This window comes from Hyperolius riggenbachi, chromosome 3, assembly GCF_040937935.1.
Source record: "Hyperolius riggenbachi isolate aHypRig1 chromosome 3, aHypRig1.pri, whole genome shotgun sequence".
NCBI classification, from domain to species: domain Eukaryota; kingdom Metazoa; phylum Chordata; class Amphibia; order Anura; family Hyperoliidae; genus Hyperolius; species Hyperolius riggenbachi.
The window spans coordinates 108,417,056-108,431,560 of NC_090648.1; the positions used below are offsets into that span (position 1 = coordinate 108,417,056).

The 14,505-nt window shown below is 43.8% G+C and overlaps 1 protein-coding gene across 1 annotated transcript in view; it reads left to right on the plus strand.

Moving 5' to 3' along the window:
• LOC137562923 (all-trans-retinol 13,14-reductase-like) overlaps positions 1-4,764 on the plus strand; it is a 53,468-nt gene extending 48,704 nt beyond the window's left edge. The window contains exon 10 of the mRNA XM_068274739.1: positions 2,752-4,764. Within this exon, the coding sequence (XP_068130840.1) occupies positions 2,752-2,897 (146 nt within the window). The 3' untranslated portion in view covers positions 2,898-4,764. The remainder of the gene's footprint in view (positions 1-2,751) is intronic.
• Positions 4,765-14,505: the final 9,741 nt, after the last annotated feature.

Sequence of the window (14,505 nt, forward strand, 5' to 3'; positions counted from 1 at the left end):
ATCCCGGCGCTTCCTGGGTCACTGCAGTGACCCAGGAAGTTCAAATAGAGGGCGCTCTATTTGAACTTCCTGGTCACGGAGTGACACAGGAAGCGCCGAGATGGAGCAAGAACAGAGCGGTGCAGCGTGGAGAAGATGCCCGGGAGCCAGTGTCAGGTAATGTATGCGCGGGGGGAGGACAGGCGGCAGGAGCAGCTGATCAGATTGTGATCGGTTTCAGGCTGAAATCGATTCACAATCTGTTTGCAGTAAAGGCAGCCATACGATCCCTATCTGATCAGATTCGATCAGATAGGGATCTGTCAGCTGGTCGATCTGATGGCACATCGACCAGTGTATGGCTGCCTTTAGGGCTGGTCAGGTTTGCTGTTGTAAGGCAATGTAAAAATACTAGGCTAGCTGATAAAAGTGCAATTAAACGGCAGGCAAGCTGGTAAATATACACAGCATGATGCAGAGCTTGCCTGGAGGGTCCGTGGGCAAAAATCTGTCTGGTCTCTCCTCATTGTTATGATGACTGCTAGTGTGGATAAGGTGTTAAACAAGCTGAAAAGTTTTCGACAGTCCCTAGACTCCAGGAGGGCTGCTTTCTGACTTGTGTGAGAGACCAGCAGGGACAGGAGTCCTATTACAGGCAAGTGATGTGGGACTGCAATACAGATAAGCTCTCTGCTCCATCTCAGGCTATTCTCAATTTCTCCGCTCCTCCTCTCTCTGGGCTAGTGCACGCCAAAATCACAATAGCAATGGCTAGCAATTAGTGACTGTGATTTTGTGAAGCGATTTTTCAGAGCGATTTCTGAATGAATCGCTCAAAAAAATGCTACGTGCAGTATACTTGTGATTTTGAAAAAAATCACAACGCTGCTGTGGGAACACCCTCATAGGGTAACATTAGCCAAGCGCTTTTCAAATCGCTGTCAATTTGAAAAACGTTTAGAAGCACTCTTGGTGTGCACCAGCCCTCCCTCATTCACCTAGTGGTGGCTGGGTCTTCTTGTCATACAGGAAAGCTAAATAAAAGTGCAATCCTGGTGAGGCAAATTATTATTATTTAGTATTTATATAGCGCCGCCATCTTCCACAGATGCATATATCCCTGCATCATATGGGTATCGCTTGTGGTATGTGAAACTATGTAGCATATTCCACTGAATTGTCCAAACTAAGTCTGTCTCCTGTTCCTCTCTTGGGGAGTTGTTCTAGCGCTGTCTCCTGTTCAAATTGGCTGCTACCAGAAGCCCTCAGAAACACTAGTGTCCTTGAGTACTTCCAAAGATAAGCAGCTCCGTAATACGCCAGCGCACTTTTGTGCATGGGTAGTATGGAGCCACCTGTATTCGGAAGCACTCGGGGACATAAGTGCTTCTGGACCTTTCAGGAATCCCCCCCCCCCCCCCCCCTTAAAAATCCTGCGTTTGCCCCTGGTCCTGACAGTTTCCTGTCTGAACCTTGATGCATGGTAGGAAAAAGATCTGTATATATCTCGCACACAACCTTTTAGCCTATTGCATTGTTAGTGGGTGACATTAGTAAAGATGATGGCTCATTGTGGATCAAACCACATTAATAAATTACATCGCAAATAACACACACACACTTTTTTTGGTATTATGATCATTCAGATCCAAAGGAAAGATTGTATTTTAATCAATCCACAGCATTAGGGCCCGTTTCCATTAGTGCGGAAATCGAGCCGAATCTGCAGAGCTTCCTCGCGGGCAAATTGCGTGGGGAAACTGCTTGCCTTAGCGATTCAGCCGACATTGCAGCAAGTTTTCATGCAAGTGGCAGCGAATCCCATAGCTGTGCATGGCACGGCTTCCAGGATTCAGCTGCGTAATCGTAAAAAACAGGAAGTGCGTCCTACAAGACATGCGACGGCTAGTAGAAATGTAGCCTTACTATAGTCTAATGGATATGTTTTGCTAAAAGACCAAACATTTTTCTTTTTCCTACATTCATTTATGTGCCTATTAGGTAAAGGATATCCAAACTGTAAAAAAAAAAAAATAAAGTTGCCGTAAGCTTCACTTACCTGGAGCTTTTTCCAGCCCCAAGAAGTCAATCTGGCCCAGTACCCCATAAAATAGCCATGGATGTAATAAGTATAAAATGGCTTACCTCTAAGAAGGGATAACGCCAATATAGGAAAGACATTGCTTCTTTCTTATATTGGTGTTGCCCCTTCTTCTCAGAGGTAAGCCATTTTATATTTATGACATCCATGGTTATTTTTTGGGGCGCCTTCTCCTTCCCAGTGATATTGTTTACAGCCCCCTGGCTATTAGAGGTTGCTGTCAATTATTTGTTTTGTGTACCCAAACAATCGTTTTTTCCTGGAGTGCGACCCACACATTTGAAGACAAAGAACCCGAGTAGGGATGGGATTTCCTCACTTGTTTTTATACTGTGGCTGCTGGTCTTGCAACCCACCTTTGTGAGTACCTCATCACTTTGTATTTATCCAGAACTTGACATTAATCTACTACTCCAAAGGGGGTTCCTGGTCTCTCGCTGTGTTTTTTTTCCTGTATCCATAGGAAGTCTTCTGACTCCTCTGGACTACACACCTCCTCACAATCTGGCCCAGTGCTACAGTTCCCCTGCCCTGTGGTGCGTTGCTGTCCCCTCCATAAGATCACCGACCCCAGCTGGGTGGCAGGTTTCTGGGTGGGCGTGTTCGGAAATAGTTTAAGTGGCTACATATACATGGTGACTGAAGGCTTCTTCCTTTGTTCCCTATTTCAGGCCAGGACATCTTCCTGTGTGGGTTTGCCGGAGCTCTCGGAGGAGCCATGATGTGTGCATCGGAAATCTTGGGGCGCAATATCTTTTTCGACCTCATCAATCTACGGCGTCAAATCCTGAAGAAAGAGGCTAAGAAGGCTGACTGATCTCTGCACCTTAAAGGAAATATGATAGAAGAATGATAATATAACTGTGGCACTGACAAAGGGAGAGAACATGATAGTGATTGTAGCTGCACTGTTGTAAAAGAGTACAGCAACCTCCTTTTCTGCTGTGTATTGTAAAAAGGGCCTTAAAGGGACCAATTTTTCTATCTGTAAAATGTATTACCTGGTGTTTTTAACCAGAGATGAGAATACAAAGCCTGAGTAAGGCCAGACCCTCCTCATGACCACTACAATCTGAAATACTTACCTAAACGTGCAGGTATCTAGCTTTACATAAACAAGTTACCCCATAATCCATCACTTCAGCTCTGTATCTGAATATGCAAATCTTAACATGTGAAAAGCCTGTTTATTTTACAGTCCTTTAATCCAACCTGCAGACAGCTGTTACAGGCTGCTTTGAGCTTCTTCAGTATCAGATATGGATTGATATAGCCTTATCATAGGACATGTCATGGAGAAGCTGGACCACTAGGATTTTTGTAGAGGGCCAAAAGTAAAAGTAAAGGGTGGTTACTTTTTTTTTTTTTTCTTAACAAGTAAGGGTCTCTTTGGTTCCTTCTGGCCCTTTAGAAAGATCTGATTTCACTGGGTTCTATGTAACACCTCATCATTATATTGTACCCCACAGTACTGCTAAGATTATCTCAAGTACCATACCTTCTCAAGTACCCCATAATACACTATTGTTAATAGTACACTGACTGTGTAGGTATTATTTTCTAGTGCTTTTACTTAAAGCTCTAGTTCAATCTATTTATCACCGCATCGTAAATTTGTACAAAGCTATAGCGGAGAATCTAGAAGGCGGAGGATGGCGCAGAGGGAGCGATCGGGCTGAAGGGGAAGAAGCCCCAGGTATGTATGAATTTCTAGTTTTAAAGAGAACCATAGACGAAATAAAAGATTTTATACATACCTGGGGCTTCCTCCAGCCCCATCGGCTCGGATCGCACCCACGCCGCCGTCCGACGCTTCCCGCAGCTACGAGAACCTGCTCCCCGCTCTTCCGTCAGTTGGACCCAGTCTAGTGTAAGAGAAGTGCGCTGTTTGCGTATCTCTCCAGCAGCCGCTGGAGAGATACGTAGAGGGCGCGCTTCTCCTGCGTAGGCTGGCTCCGATGACGTCATTGACGAACCTGGTTCTTGTAGTTGCAGGCAGCGGAGGACGGCGGCGTGGGAGCGATCTGTCTTATGGGGCTGGAGGAAGCCCCAGGTATGTATAAAATCTTTTCTTTCTTTCGTTTCTGGTTCCCTTTAAGTCCTCTCAGGTACACTTTTTAAAATGTATAGTATAAAGCACATGCAGTTCACACACATTATAACGTGATGTGCATAGTGTGAATCCGGCGTTAGGGCTGTCTCACACTGTGAGCGGTTGTGCTCCGTTTGCCAGCGTTTGGCAAAGCACCACAGCAGTGTATCACCTTATGAGGGTGTTCTCACTGCAGCACTTTGATTTTAAGAAAATAAAAAACATGCCTGTGCCATTTTTAGAGCAATTTTTCTTGAAGTGTGTAAAAACGCATATGCCTTTAAAAATCGTTTTGCAAGATCGCATTCGCTAAGTGATTTGTATTTTGCTGCTAGGGGAAGTGCTACAAATGAAAGTATCACATTGTACAAGGCTGCTGAAAGCAAAAACAAACAAATCGTGTAAAAAAAAAAAAAAAAAAAAATTCCTTCACTGTATATGAGAGATGCTTCTGCTTCATTTTTCAACAATGTGTGAAAGTCTAATGTAAGGTTAGCTTGGAGGCTGTGTGAACTGATTACTGATATTTTGTCTTTATGAAATGGATGAAAACCTTTGCAAATCTTTATAAAGTGTAATTACATTTTGTTAACCAAGTAAGGAACTCATTTTCACGGTTTCTTGTATGAAATTGTAGTAGTAGTAGAAGACAAAAAACACAGGGGGTCCAGGAGCCCAATCTGGTGCAGCACGTTATTATGTACGGGATTACTTTTATAAAGACAGTAAGTAATATACTCACAAGAGTGGGTTGCTGATTGAGGCAACCACTCGTTTTCGCTGGTGGGGAAATACCGTCCCCACTCGGCCTTTTGTTCTTCTTTTGGTCGCTCCCCAAAAAAGGTAGATCCGTCGGAGATTCTCCGACGTAGATCTTCCCCTTGGATCAAGGGGTACTAACTGATTTTTGGTAGGGTTGGAGGCGCCCGGTAGGATAATTCAGATCTATGTGATTCTATATGGTAGGTACAACATTAAGGAAACAAAATGGTGTGATCCTACCTTCTAGATGTCCCTTATAGGAAATATACAGATCAAGTCGTATACTTGTATAATTGAAGTTTAATTGGGGCACAGACAACGCGTTTCACGGTCAAAACCGCTTCCTCAGGTCAATAGAGGTGCCTATTTTCCAAAGGTGCCTGGATTCCGAGAGCCATGATATGGGACATCTAGAAGGTAGGATCACACCATTTTGTTTCCTTAATGTTGTACCTACCATATAGAATCACAGAGATCTGAATTATCCTGCCGGGCTCCTCCTACCCTACCAAAAATTTGTATGAAATTGGAGAGGAAAACAACAACAACCAAAAAAAGTGTGTGTATGGCCTGGTGCACACCAAAAACCGCTAGCAGATCCGCAAAATGCTAGCAGATTTTGAAACGCTTTTTGTTATTTTTCTGTAGCGTTTCAGCTAGCGTTTTGCGGTTTTGTGTAGCGGTTTTGGTGTAGTAGATTTCCTGTATTGTTACAGTAAAGCTGTTACTGAACAGCTACTGTAACAAAAAACGCCTGGCAAACCGCTCTGAAGTGCCGTTTTTCAGAGCGGTTTGCGTTTTTCCTATACTTAACATTGAGGCAGAAACGCATCTGCAATCCAAAATCTGCAGCAGCCCGGGAGTATGCGTTTCTGCAAAACGCCTCCCGCTCTGGTGTGCACCAGCCCATTGAAATACATTACCCTAGCGGATCCGCACCCGCAGGCGGATCGCAAACCGCAACGGAAACGCTCTGGTGTGCACTAGGCCTATATGTATAATATTCTCTCGTAGGACTCAAAGCACATAATCAGGGCTCAGATCAGTATTTGGTTGATTGGTAAATTGTGGTGCAGAGGAAGATTTCTACAAATCTGCAACTACCAGGCTAAACAGGTGGCTTTTCAGGCTTGGTGCACACCAAAACCCGCTAGCAGATCCGCAAAATGCTAGCAGATTTTGAAATGCTTTTTCTTATTTTTCTGTAGCGTTTCAGCTAGCATTTTGCGGTTTTGTGAAGCGTTTTTGGTGTAGTAGATTTCATGTATTGTTACAGTAAAGCTGTTACTGAACAGCTTCTGTAACAAAAACGCCTGCAAAACCGATCTGAACTGCCGTTTTTCAGAGCGGTTTGCGTTTTTTATATACTTTACATTGGAGGCAGAAACGCCTCCCCAATCCAAAATCTGCAGCAGCCCGGGAGTATGCGTTTCTGCAAAACGCCTCCCGCTCTGGTGTGCACCAGCCCATTGAAATACATTACCCAAGCGTTTTCACATCTGCAAGCGGATCGAAAAACGCTGCCGAACCGCTCTGGTGTGCACTAGGCCTCAGTCTGGACATGTAACTACAAGGAGTTGGGGCTGACTGTACTGGGTGTGGTAGGGAGTTCAGGCTTGTTTACACTATGGCCCAATGCACACCAAAAACCTCTAGCAGATCTGCAATACGCTAGAGGTTTTTGAAGCAGATTTTCAGAGCGATTTTAGGCATGTTTAGAGACGTCTTCAAAACATGCCTAGCGTTTTTTGGAGTGTTTTTGTGTAGCAGATTATAAATATTGTTACAGTAAAGCTGTTATGGAACAGTTTCTGTAACAAACACCTGGAAAACCGCTCTGATCTAGCGTTTTTCAGAGCGGTTTTTCACTTTCCTATACTTGAACATTGAGGCAGAAACGCCTCAGAAATCTAAAATGCTGCAGCCCCCGAGTTTGTGTTTGTGGATAAAACGAACCGCTCTGGTGTGCACCAGCCTATTCACTTTCATTAGCCAAGCAGTTTTCCCCCTGCAAGCGTTTTATAAAATGCTCCAGAATCGCTCTGGTGTGCACCAGCCCTCTGAGCGATTGGAGCTTTTTTTTAAATTGCTAGCGTTTGTAAAAGCGCTTGTGTAAGCGCTTGTGTAATGAAATCCGATGGGAGTATTCTCACATGAGCGAGGACCTGCACCATTTTCTGAGCATTTGTGGTTCAATGCAAGGTATAGGAAAATCGAAATCGCTTTAATAGGAGCTTAGAACAGCATTTTTGTGTTGTGTTTTTTTCCAAGAAAAAGTACTTTGAGGCCCCATTCACATTTGAGCTTTTTGCCGTGGGATTTCGGCAAAACGCTCAAACGCTAGCGCTTTCGAAAGCGCTAGTGCAATAAAACCCTATGGGCCCATTCTTACGCGTAGCCTGCACCATTTTCAGGCGATTTCCAGGGGACCGTGTTTAAGTGCTATAGAAGCGCTAAATGCAATCGTTGAGAAATTGCTGCACTGTCCAGTGATTTTTTTTTTTTCCGCGGAAAAAAATCACTCCCGCAAGAATCTCCGGCGTTTTGAACTTCTAAGCGTGAATGGGGCCTAAGGGCCCATTCACACTAGAAGTGCTTTTCTGAGCGTTTTTGCAATTAGCGTTGTTTTTTTTTAAATCGATCCCATTCACTTTAATAAAAATTGCGTAAAAAAATTGCCGTGATCGAAAAATTGCCATGATTTTTGCCGTGATTTTAATGAAAGTGAAGTGGAGCGATTTTTTTTTATTTATTTTTTTAACAACGCTAATCAATCGCAAAACTCCTAGAAAAGCGCTTTATAGTGTGAATGGGCCCTAAAAGACATTCAGTTCCAGGTCAAAGATTGCACTTCCTGTTTGCTGCACACAGAAAATCGCAAAACAAAAACACTTACAAAATCTCTTGCAAAAAAACGCACATCACACGGAAAAAAAATTCTGGTAATTATTTAAAAAAAAAAAGAAAGCGCTCACAAAAATGCTTAGAGCTTGCATTTTGTAGTGTAAACTAGGCCTTCCAAAGGGTAGGGGCAGCATAACAGAAAGCTCTGGCTCCAAAGGTTGAGGAGTGACCAAGTTTATGGTTCTGAGGTTGTGAGAAGTGTGGTGCAGTTTCAGCAATCCCTCATGTATCCAGGGATCAAATTGTGCAGGGATTTTGATGTCAACAGTCCAATCTTGAAGAGTATTCTCCATTTTTCAGTGAGCAAGGATTGGTGTAATGTGACTGCGGTCCTTGTTTGGGAGACCTGCACATAGGGCATTGCAATAGTCAAGTAGTGGCTGGATAGTTTACTGCCTTTGACATGGGAGACCAGGGTTTGAATCCTGGCTAGGGTCATTGCCTATTCAGTAAGAAGTCATCCCTAACACTGCAGGCCTTGAGCTTAGTGGCTGCAGCTCTTGAGCACTTTGAGTCCAAAGGAGAAAAGCGCTATATAAATGTTAGGATTATGTGAGGGAGGCATAAACTAGGGTTGGAAGATCCTGTGTGGTAATGAGATGTTTAAGCCCCGTTCACATCTGAAAATGGCGAAACGCTAGTGCTTATCGCTAGCGTTTTGAACGAGTGATTTTACCGCAATTAGCGCGGTAAAATCACTGGACACTTCCACGATTCAGAGGAATTGCAGTCAGAGCTTTGTAAGCACTGTACCGTGATCGCTCCGATAATGCTGCAGGTAACAAGTTTGCGATTGGCACTAATCGCAAAACACTGCCATAGGGTAACATAGCACTAGCGCTTTAAAAAGCGCAAGCACTTTAGCGATTAGCAGGAATCACCCTCTAATCCAGGGGTAGGGAACCTTGGCTCTCCAGCTGTGATAAAACTACAAATCCCAGCATGCATTTGCCTTTATTAATCATGACTTTGGCTGTCAGACTCCTGCAATGCATTGTGGGACTTGTAGTTCCTTAACAGCTGGAGAGCCAAGATTCCCTACCCCTGCTCTAATCGCTTAAGTGTGAAACTGTAAATGGGCCCTTAATGTTTGCAATGTTCCTCAGATGAAAGAAGGAATATTTGCCTACAGCCGAGATTTGGTTTCTGAAGCTTAATTCCCCATCAATTAGCACAGCAAGGCTGCGCACAAGGTCAGAGCTATTTATGTCTGAACTGCCTGAGCATCTAGCTATTTGAACCCACATATATGCTGCTGGCATGACAATACTGAGACAAATGCACCTTTGATTTGAGCTGTTATATTCCAGCATAATGATATATTATATGCAATCTTTGAACATTGCCACTCTGGCCACGCCCCAGGAAAATAAGTGAACATACAGGAGACAATGTGGTCCATAGCACTGTGGCCATGAGGTGTCATTGGTTGCAAAGGTTGGGCCTATGAATTCTGTTCTAAAGTAATAGATGTTGTCATTAGTGGATACTTGGCCACTCGGCTTGTGATCTATGGAGCTCAAGTTTGCAAACTGAGTTTGAGAAAGTTGTGTTCTTACGGGCAGGAACAGTGTATGGCCACCTTCAAGTGTACCTGAGATGAGAAGCGTCTCAGGTACCATACTTACCTGGGGCTTCCTTAAGCCCCTTTAAGGCCGCTTGTCCCTCACTGTCTCCCCAGATGGCTTCAGTCTACCATAATTCATCTTGAAAGCCTGGCCAAGTTGTGCTTCGTCGCACATGCGTGGCCTGGCCAGGTGCGCTCCCCTGTCTCGCTCCTGTCCCTGGAAGAAATTCCCAGGTAAGTATGGAACCTGAGACGTTTCTCATCTTGGGTTCCCTTTAACCTCCTTAGCTGTAAACCCGAGTCAGACACGGGACAGAAATCCAGAGCTCAGAGTGGTAATCCCAAGCCGGAGCGAGTTCTATGCAGGGGCTGCTGAAGTTCTCTCTGAGGTATGTTTTTTTTCCCTTGTTTTTAGGGTCTAAAAGCTTGTGAAAAAATTGAATGGCTTTTAGACCCTAAATCTGGAAATAATCATAATGCCAGGGAGGTTAAGGTGGCCATACATCTAGTGATTTGGTGGCCTGATCGACCAACTGATTTGATAATTTTATGGAATTCTGTGTTCCAGGATACGCGCTCGGCAATAATTGACCTACATCTGGGTGAATCGCGTCGATTTGTTGATTGAGCAGGATGGAGGATATCGGTTGATTGTAAAGGAATCGGCTATGTAAATTTCCGTTGACAAAGAATCTATTTTTGGATTCAAGGGGATTCGTACTCGCATAACTGCAAGTGTCCTGCAGGGCGCAAGCTGGTTCAGTGACAACTGGCCCTAAAGCTGGCCATCCATATATAGATTTCCACTCAAAGTTCCAAAACAATCAATTCCTTTCTGAAAAGAATCAATCTATTCCTACCACACACTGCACATCAATTTCCAAAAGATTCTAGCGGGGAATATATTAAAATCTATCGAACGGCAGTGTTGCACTGTTCCATGCAGTACACCGCTATGGGCCATCAATCTACCTATGCTCTTGCCCCAATCGTCCTAAATTTTCCATCCAGTCTGATCAATTTTGACTATAAAATCGATCGAGCTGACATTTTGGGGAATCAATTCCCAGAAGATGAATTGAATCTGCGGGGAACTGAATGGGAAAATCAATGTGTTTAGGCAGGGATGATCTCTGAGCTTAATCCCGAGTAATTACTCGTGATTCAAATGAGGATTAATTACAGCAGCTGAGCGGCGGGGATTGGAAGGGTTATTTACCCATAAATCCGCGTCCTCCCCAAGCTCCGTATAGGTCCATGCGTCCTATTATTAGCGTTCCAAGTCTCGTTGCTGTCACCTCCTCCTACAAGCCGGAAGGAGGACGTGACGGCAGCGAGGCTTGGAACGCTACTATTAGGACGCATGGACCTACAGTGGGTTGCAAAAGTATTCGGCCCCCTTGAAGTTTTTCACATTTTGTCACATTACTGCCACAAACATGCATCAATGTTATTGGAATTCCATGTGAAAGACCAATACAAAGTGGTGTACATGTGAGAAGTGGATCGAAAATCATACATCATTCCAAACATTTTTTACAAATAAATAACTGCAAAGTGGTGTGCATAATTATTCAGCCCCCTGAGTCAATACTTTGTAGAACCACCTTTTGCTGCAATTACAGCTGCCCGTCTTTTAGGGTATGTCTCTACCAGCTTTGAACATCTAGAGACTAAAATCCTTGCCCATTCGTCTTTGCAAAACAGCTCCAGCTCAGTCAGATTAGATGGACAGAGTTTGTGAACAGCAGTTTTCAGATCTTGCCACAGATTCTCGATTGGATTTAGATCTGGACTTTGACTGGGCCATTCTAACACATAGATATGTTTTGTTTTAAACCATTCCATTGTTGCCCCGGCTTTATGTTTAGGGTCATTGTCCTGCTGGAAGGTGAACCTCCGCCCCAGTCTCAAGTCTTTTGCAGTCTCCTAGAGGTTTTCTTCCAAGTTTGCCCTGTATTTGGCTCCATCCATCTTCCCATCAACGCTGACCAGCTTCCCTGTCCCTGCTGAAGAGATGCACCCCTTGAGCGTGATGCTGCCACCACCATATTTGACAGTGGGGATGGTGTGTTCAGAGTGATGTGCAGTGTTAGTTTTCCGCCACACATAACGTTTTGCATTTTGGACAAAAAGTTCCATTTTGGTCTCATCTGACCACAGCACCTTCTTCCACATGGTTGCTGTGTCCCCCACATGGCTTGTGGCAAACTGCAAACGGGACTTCTTATGCTTTCTGTTAACAATGCCTTTCTTCTTGCCACTCTTCCATAAACTTTGTACAGTGCATGACTAATAGTTGTCCTATGGACAGAGTCTTCCACTTGAGCTGTAGATCTCTGCAGCTCGTTCAGAGTCACCATGGGCCTCTTGACTGTATTTCTGATCAGCGCTCTCCTTGTTCGGCCTGTGAGTTTAGGTGGATTGCCTTGTCTTGGTAGGTTTACAGTTGTGCCATACTCCTTCCATTTCTGAATGATCGCTTGAACAGTGCTCCGTGGGATGTTCAAGGCTTTGGAAATCTTTTTGTAGCCAAAGCCTGCTTTACATTTCTCAATAACTTGATCCCTGGCCTGTCTTGTGTGTTCTTTGGACTTCACAGTGTTGTTGCTCCCGATATTCTCTTAGACAACCTCTGAGGCCCTCACAGAGCAGCTGTATTTGTACTGACATTAGATTACACACAGGTGCACTCTATTTAGTCATTAGCACTCATCAGGCAATGTCTATAGGCAACTGACTGCACTCAGATCAAAGGGGGCCGAATAATTGTGCACACACCACTTTGCAGTTATTTATTTGTAAAAAATGTTTGGAATCCTGTATGATTTTCATTCCACTTCTCATGTGTACACCACTCTGTGTTGGTCTTTCATGTGGAATTCCAATAAAATTGATTCATGTTTGTGGCAGTAATATGACAAAATGTGGAAAACTTCAAGGGGGCCGAATACTTTTGCAACCCACTGTATATGGAGCACGTGGAGGATGCAGATTTATGGGTAAATAACTCTTCCAATCCCTGACGCTCAGCTGCTGTAATTAATCCTCATTTGAATCACAAGTAAGTACTCGGTCGGGATTACTCGGGATTAATCTCGGAGATCATCCCTGTGTATAGGCACCTTTTTAAAGTAACTCGAGGTGAGAGGGCTACCGTAAATAAGGCCAGTTGCCTGGAAGCCCTGTTGATCTTCTGGCATAAGTAGTGTTTGAGTCAAAACCCTGGAACAACTCGCCTCGACAACTGGAGTCTACTTCAGTTCCAACATTTTTTACGCTCTTTTGGCACTAAAAATCTATTATCTAGAAACCTAACCTCATTCGAATCAATATGCACGAGTTCTGGTATAATCAAAAAATACCTTTCACAGATTTACCAGCTGCTCACAAACAATGACTCCTGGTCCATGCAATTAAAAGAGAAATGGGAATCAGAGTTGGGCTCCTCCTTCTCTGACAATGGCAAAAAATTATTTTGCTCAACCAGAATTCATCCATTTCAGCCAGGATCCAAGAAGCAAATTACAAGGTCCTCAGTAGATGGTTTCACACACCCGTTAAACTCCACCATATGTTCCCTAACGCTGACCCTTTATGTTGGAGATGTGGCTCAGACCAAGGTACACTATTACACATATTCTGGAGCTGCCCCCAGATCACTCTTTTCTGGCAAGAGGTACAGAAATATATTAAAATACTCAGATGGGGACCCTGATCCTGCTTACTATCCATTACACCACACAACAAAATCCATTCAAAAGTAAAAAAAAAAAAAATCACTATCCAAGCACCTAATACAAGCAGCTCGAATTCTTATCGCCCGCCATTGGAAATCCCCTACTGCGCCCTCAATCTCTGAATGGCTTACTGAAATAAACACGATTAGCCTCATGGAATCTATGACCCACACTATACACACAACAGGGAAGAGGCATACAAACAGACATGGATACACTGGAATATGTTTGTTGAGACAGCTGAATACAGAGAGGCTATAGCAATAACCTAACATCCCTTCCTGGACCACTTCTCACCCCTTTGGCGTTCAATATCGAAAAACTTGGAACATGCACTCACTCTTAGCACCACATGGGACGGACCCTCAGGGCCTTCCTGAGACCCTGCAGGTGAGCGGGACTTCTCCTTTCTTTTCTCCCCCTCTCCCATTCCCCCTTATTTTCTCTCCTTACTTCTCTCAATTCTTCATACTTCCCTCAGTGATACTCTGGACCAGGGAAGACCGTTTTTTGGTCTCCTTCCTCTAGATATCACTCTCCTCTATGTTGCCAGACAATAATCTCCTCGCAATACACTAAAATGGGTTTTCCTTTTTTGTCCATGGAGCAGGGAAAAGCAGAGGTACCCAATCACACCATTTCCAATCCTCTACCTCTAGTCCCTCTGGTGGATTGATCCCTCTGGGCCCCAGGGGTTCCTTTGTAAAACCTTATCACTCACCTGAGGGTCGTGAATTAGACTCCTATATTTCTCGCCCCTAACTCAGGGTTACCTCTCTCCCCACCCTGCTCTAGACTTTGATTGCATTTTACTCAATGAGCTAGAGACATAGACTAACCTAACTTCCGTTGGCCCTGGTTTGCCACCTCACATAGAGCCTTCTATCAACATATCACAAGATGTACTCTACTCTTCGCAATGATATTATATATGCTATACACATCTATTTGGTTTGTTATTATATGATGTTTTCTTTCTTTAATTTTCTATATCACCTTGCCACCAGCACATTTTATATGACTTGTTATCTTTTTTATTGAAAAATCTTTAAATAAAGAATTTGAAAAAAAAACAACAACCCTGGAACAAGCAAATGGCTTATCCAGTAAAAGCTGAGTCAGAGTACCTGATCTGCTGCCTGCTTGTTCAAAGTCTATGGCTAATAGTATTATAGACACAGGATCAGGAGGACTGCCAGGTAACTGGTATTGTTTAAAAGGAACTAAATATGGCAGCCTCCATATCCATCTCACCTCAGGTTCCCTTTAAGCTGAATATTTACCCAAAGACATGACCTGATGACCTGACATCACACAACGGCACACAATGGGCATGACTGGGAGGTCAAACCATCGCACA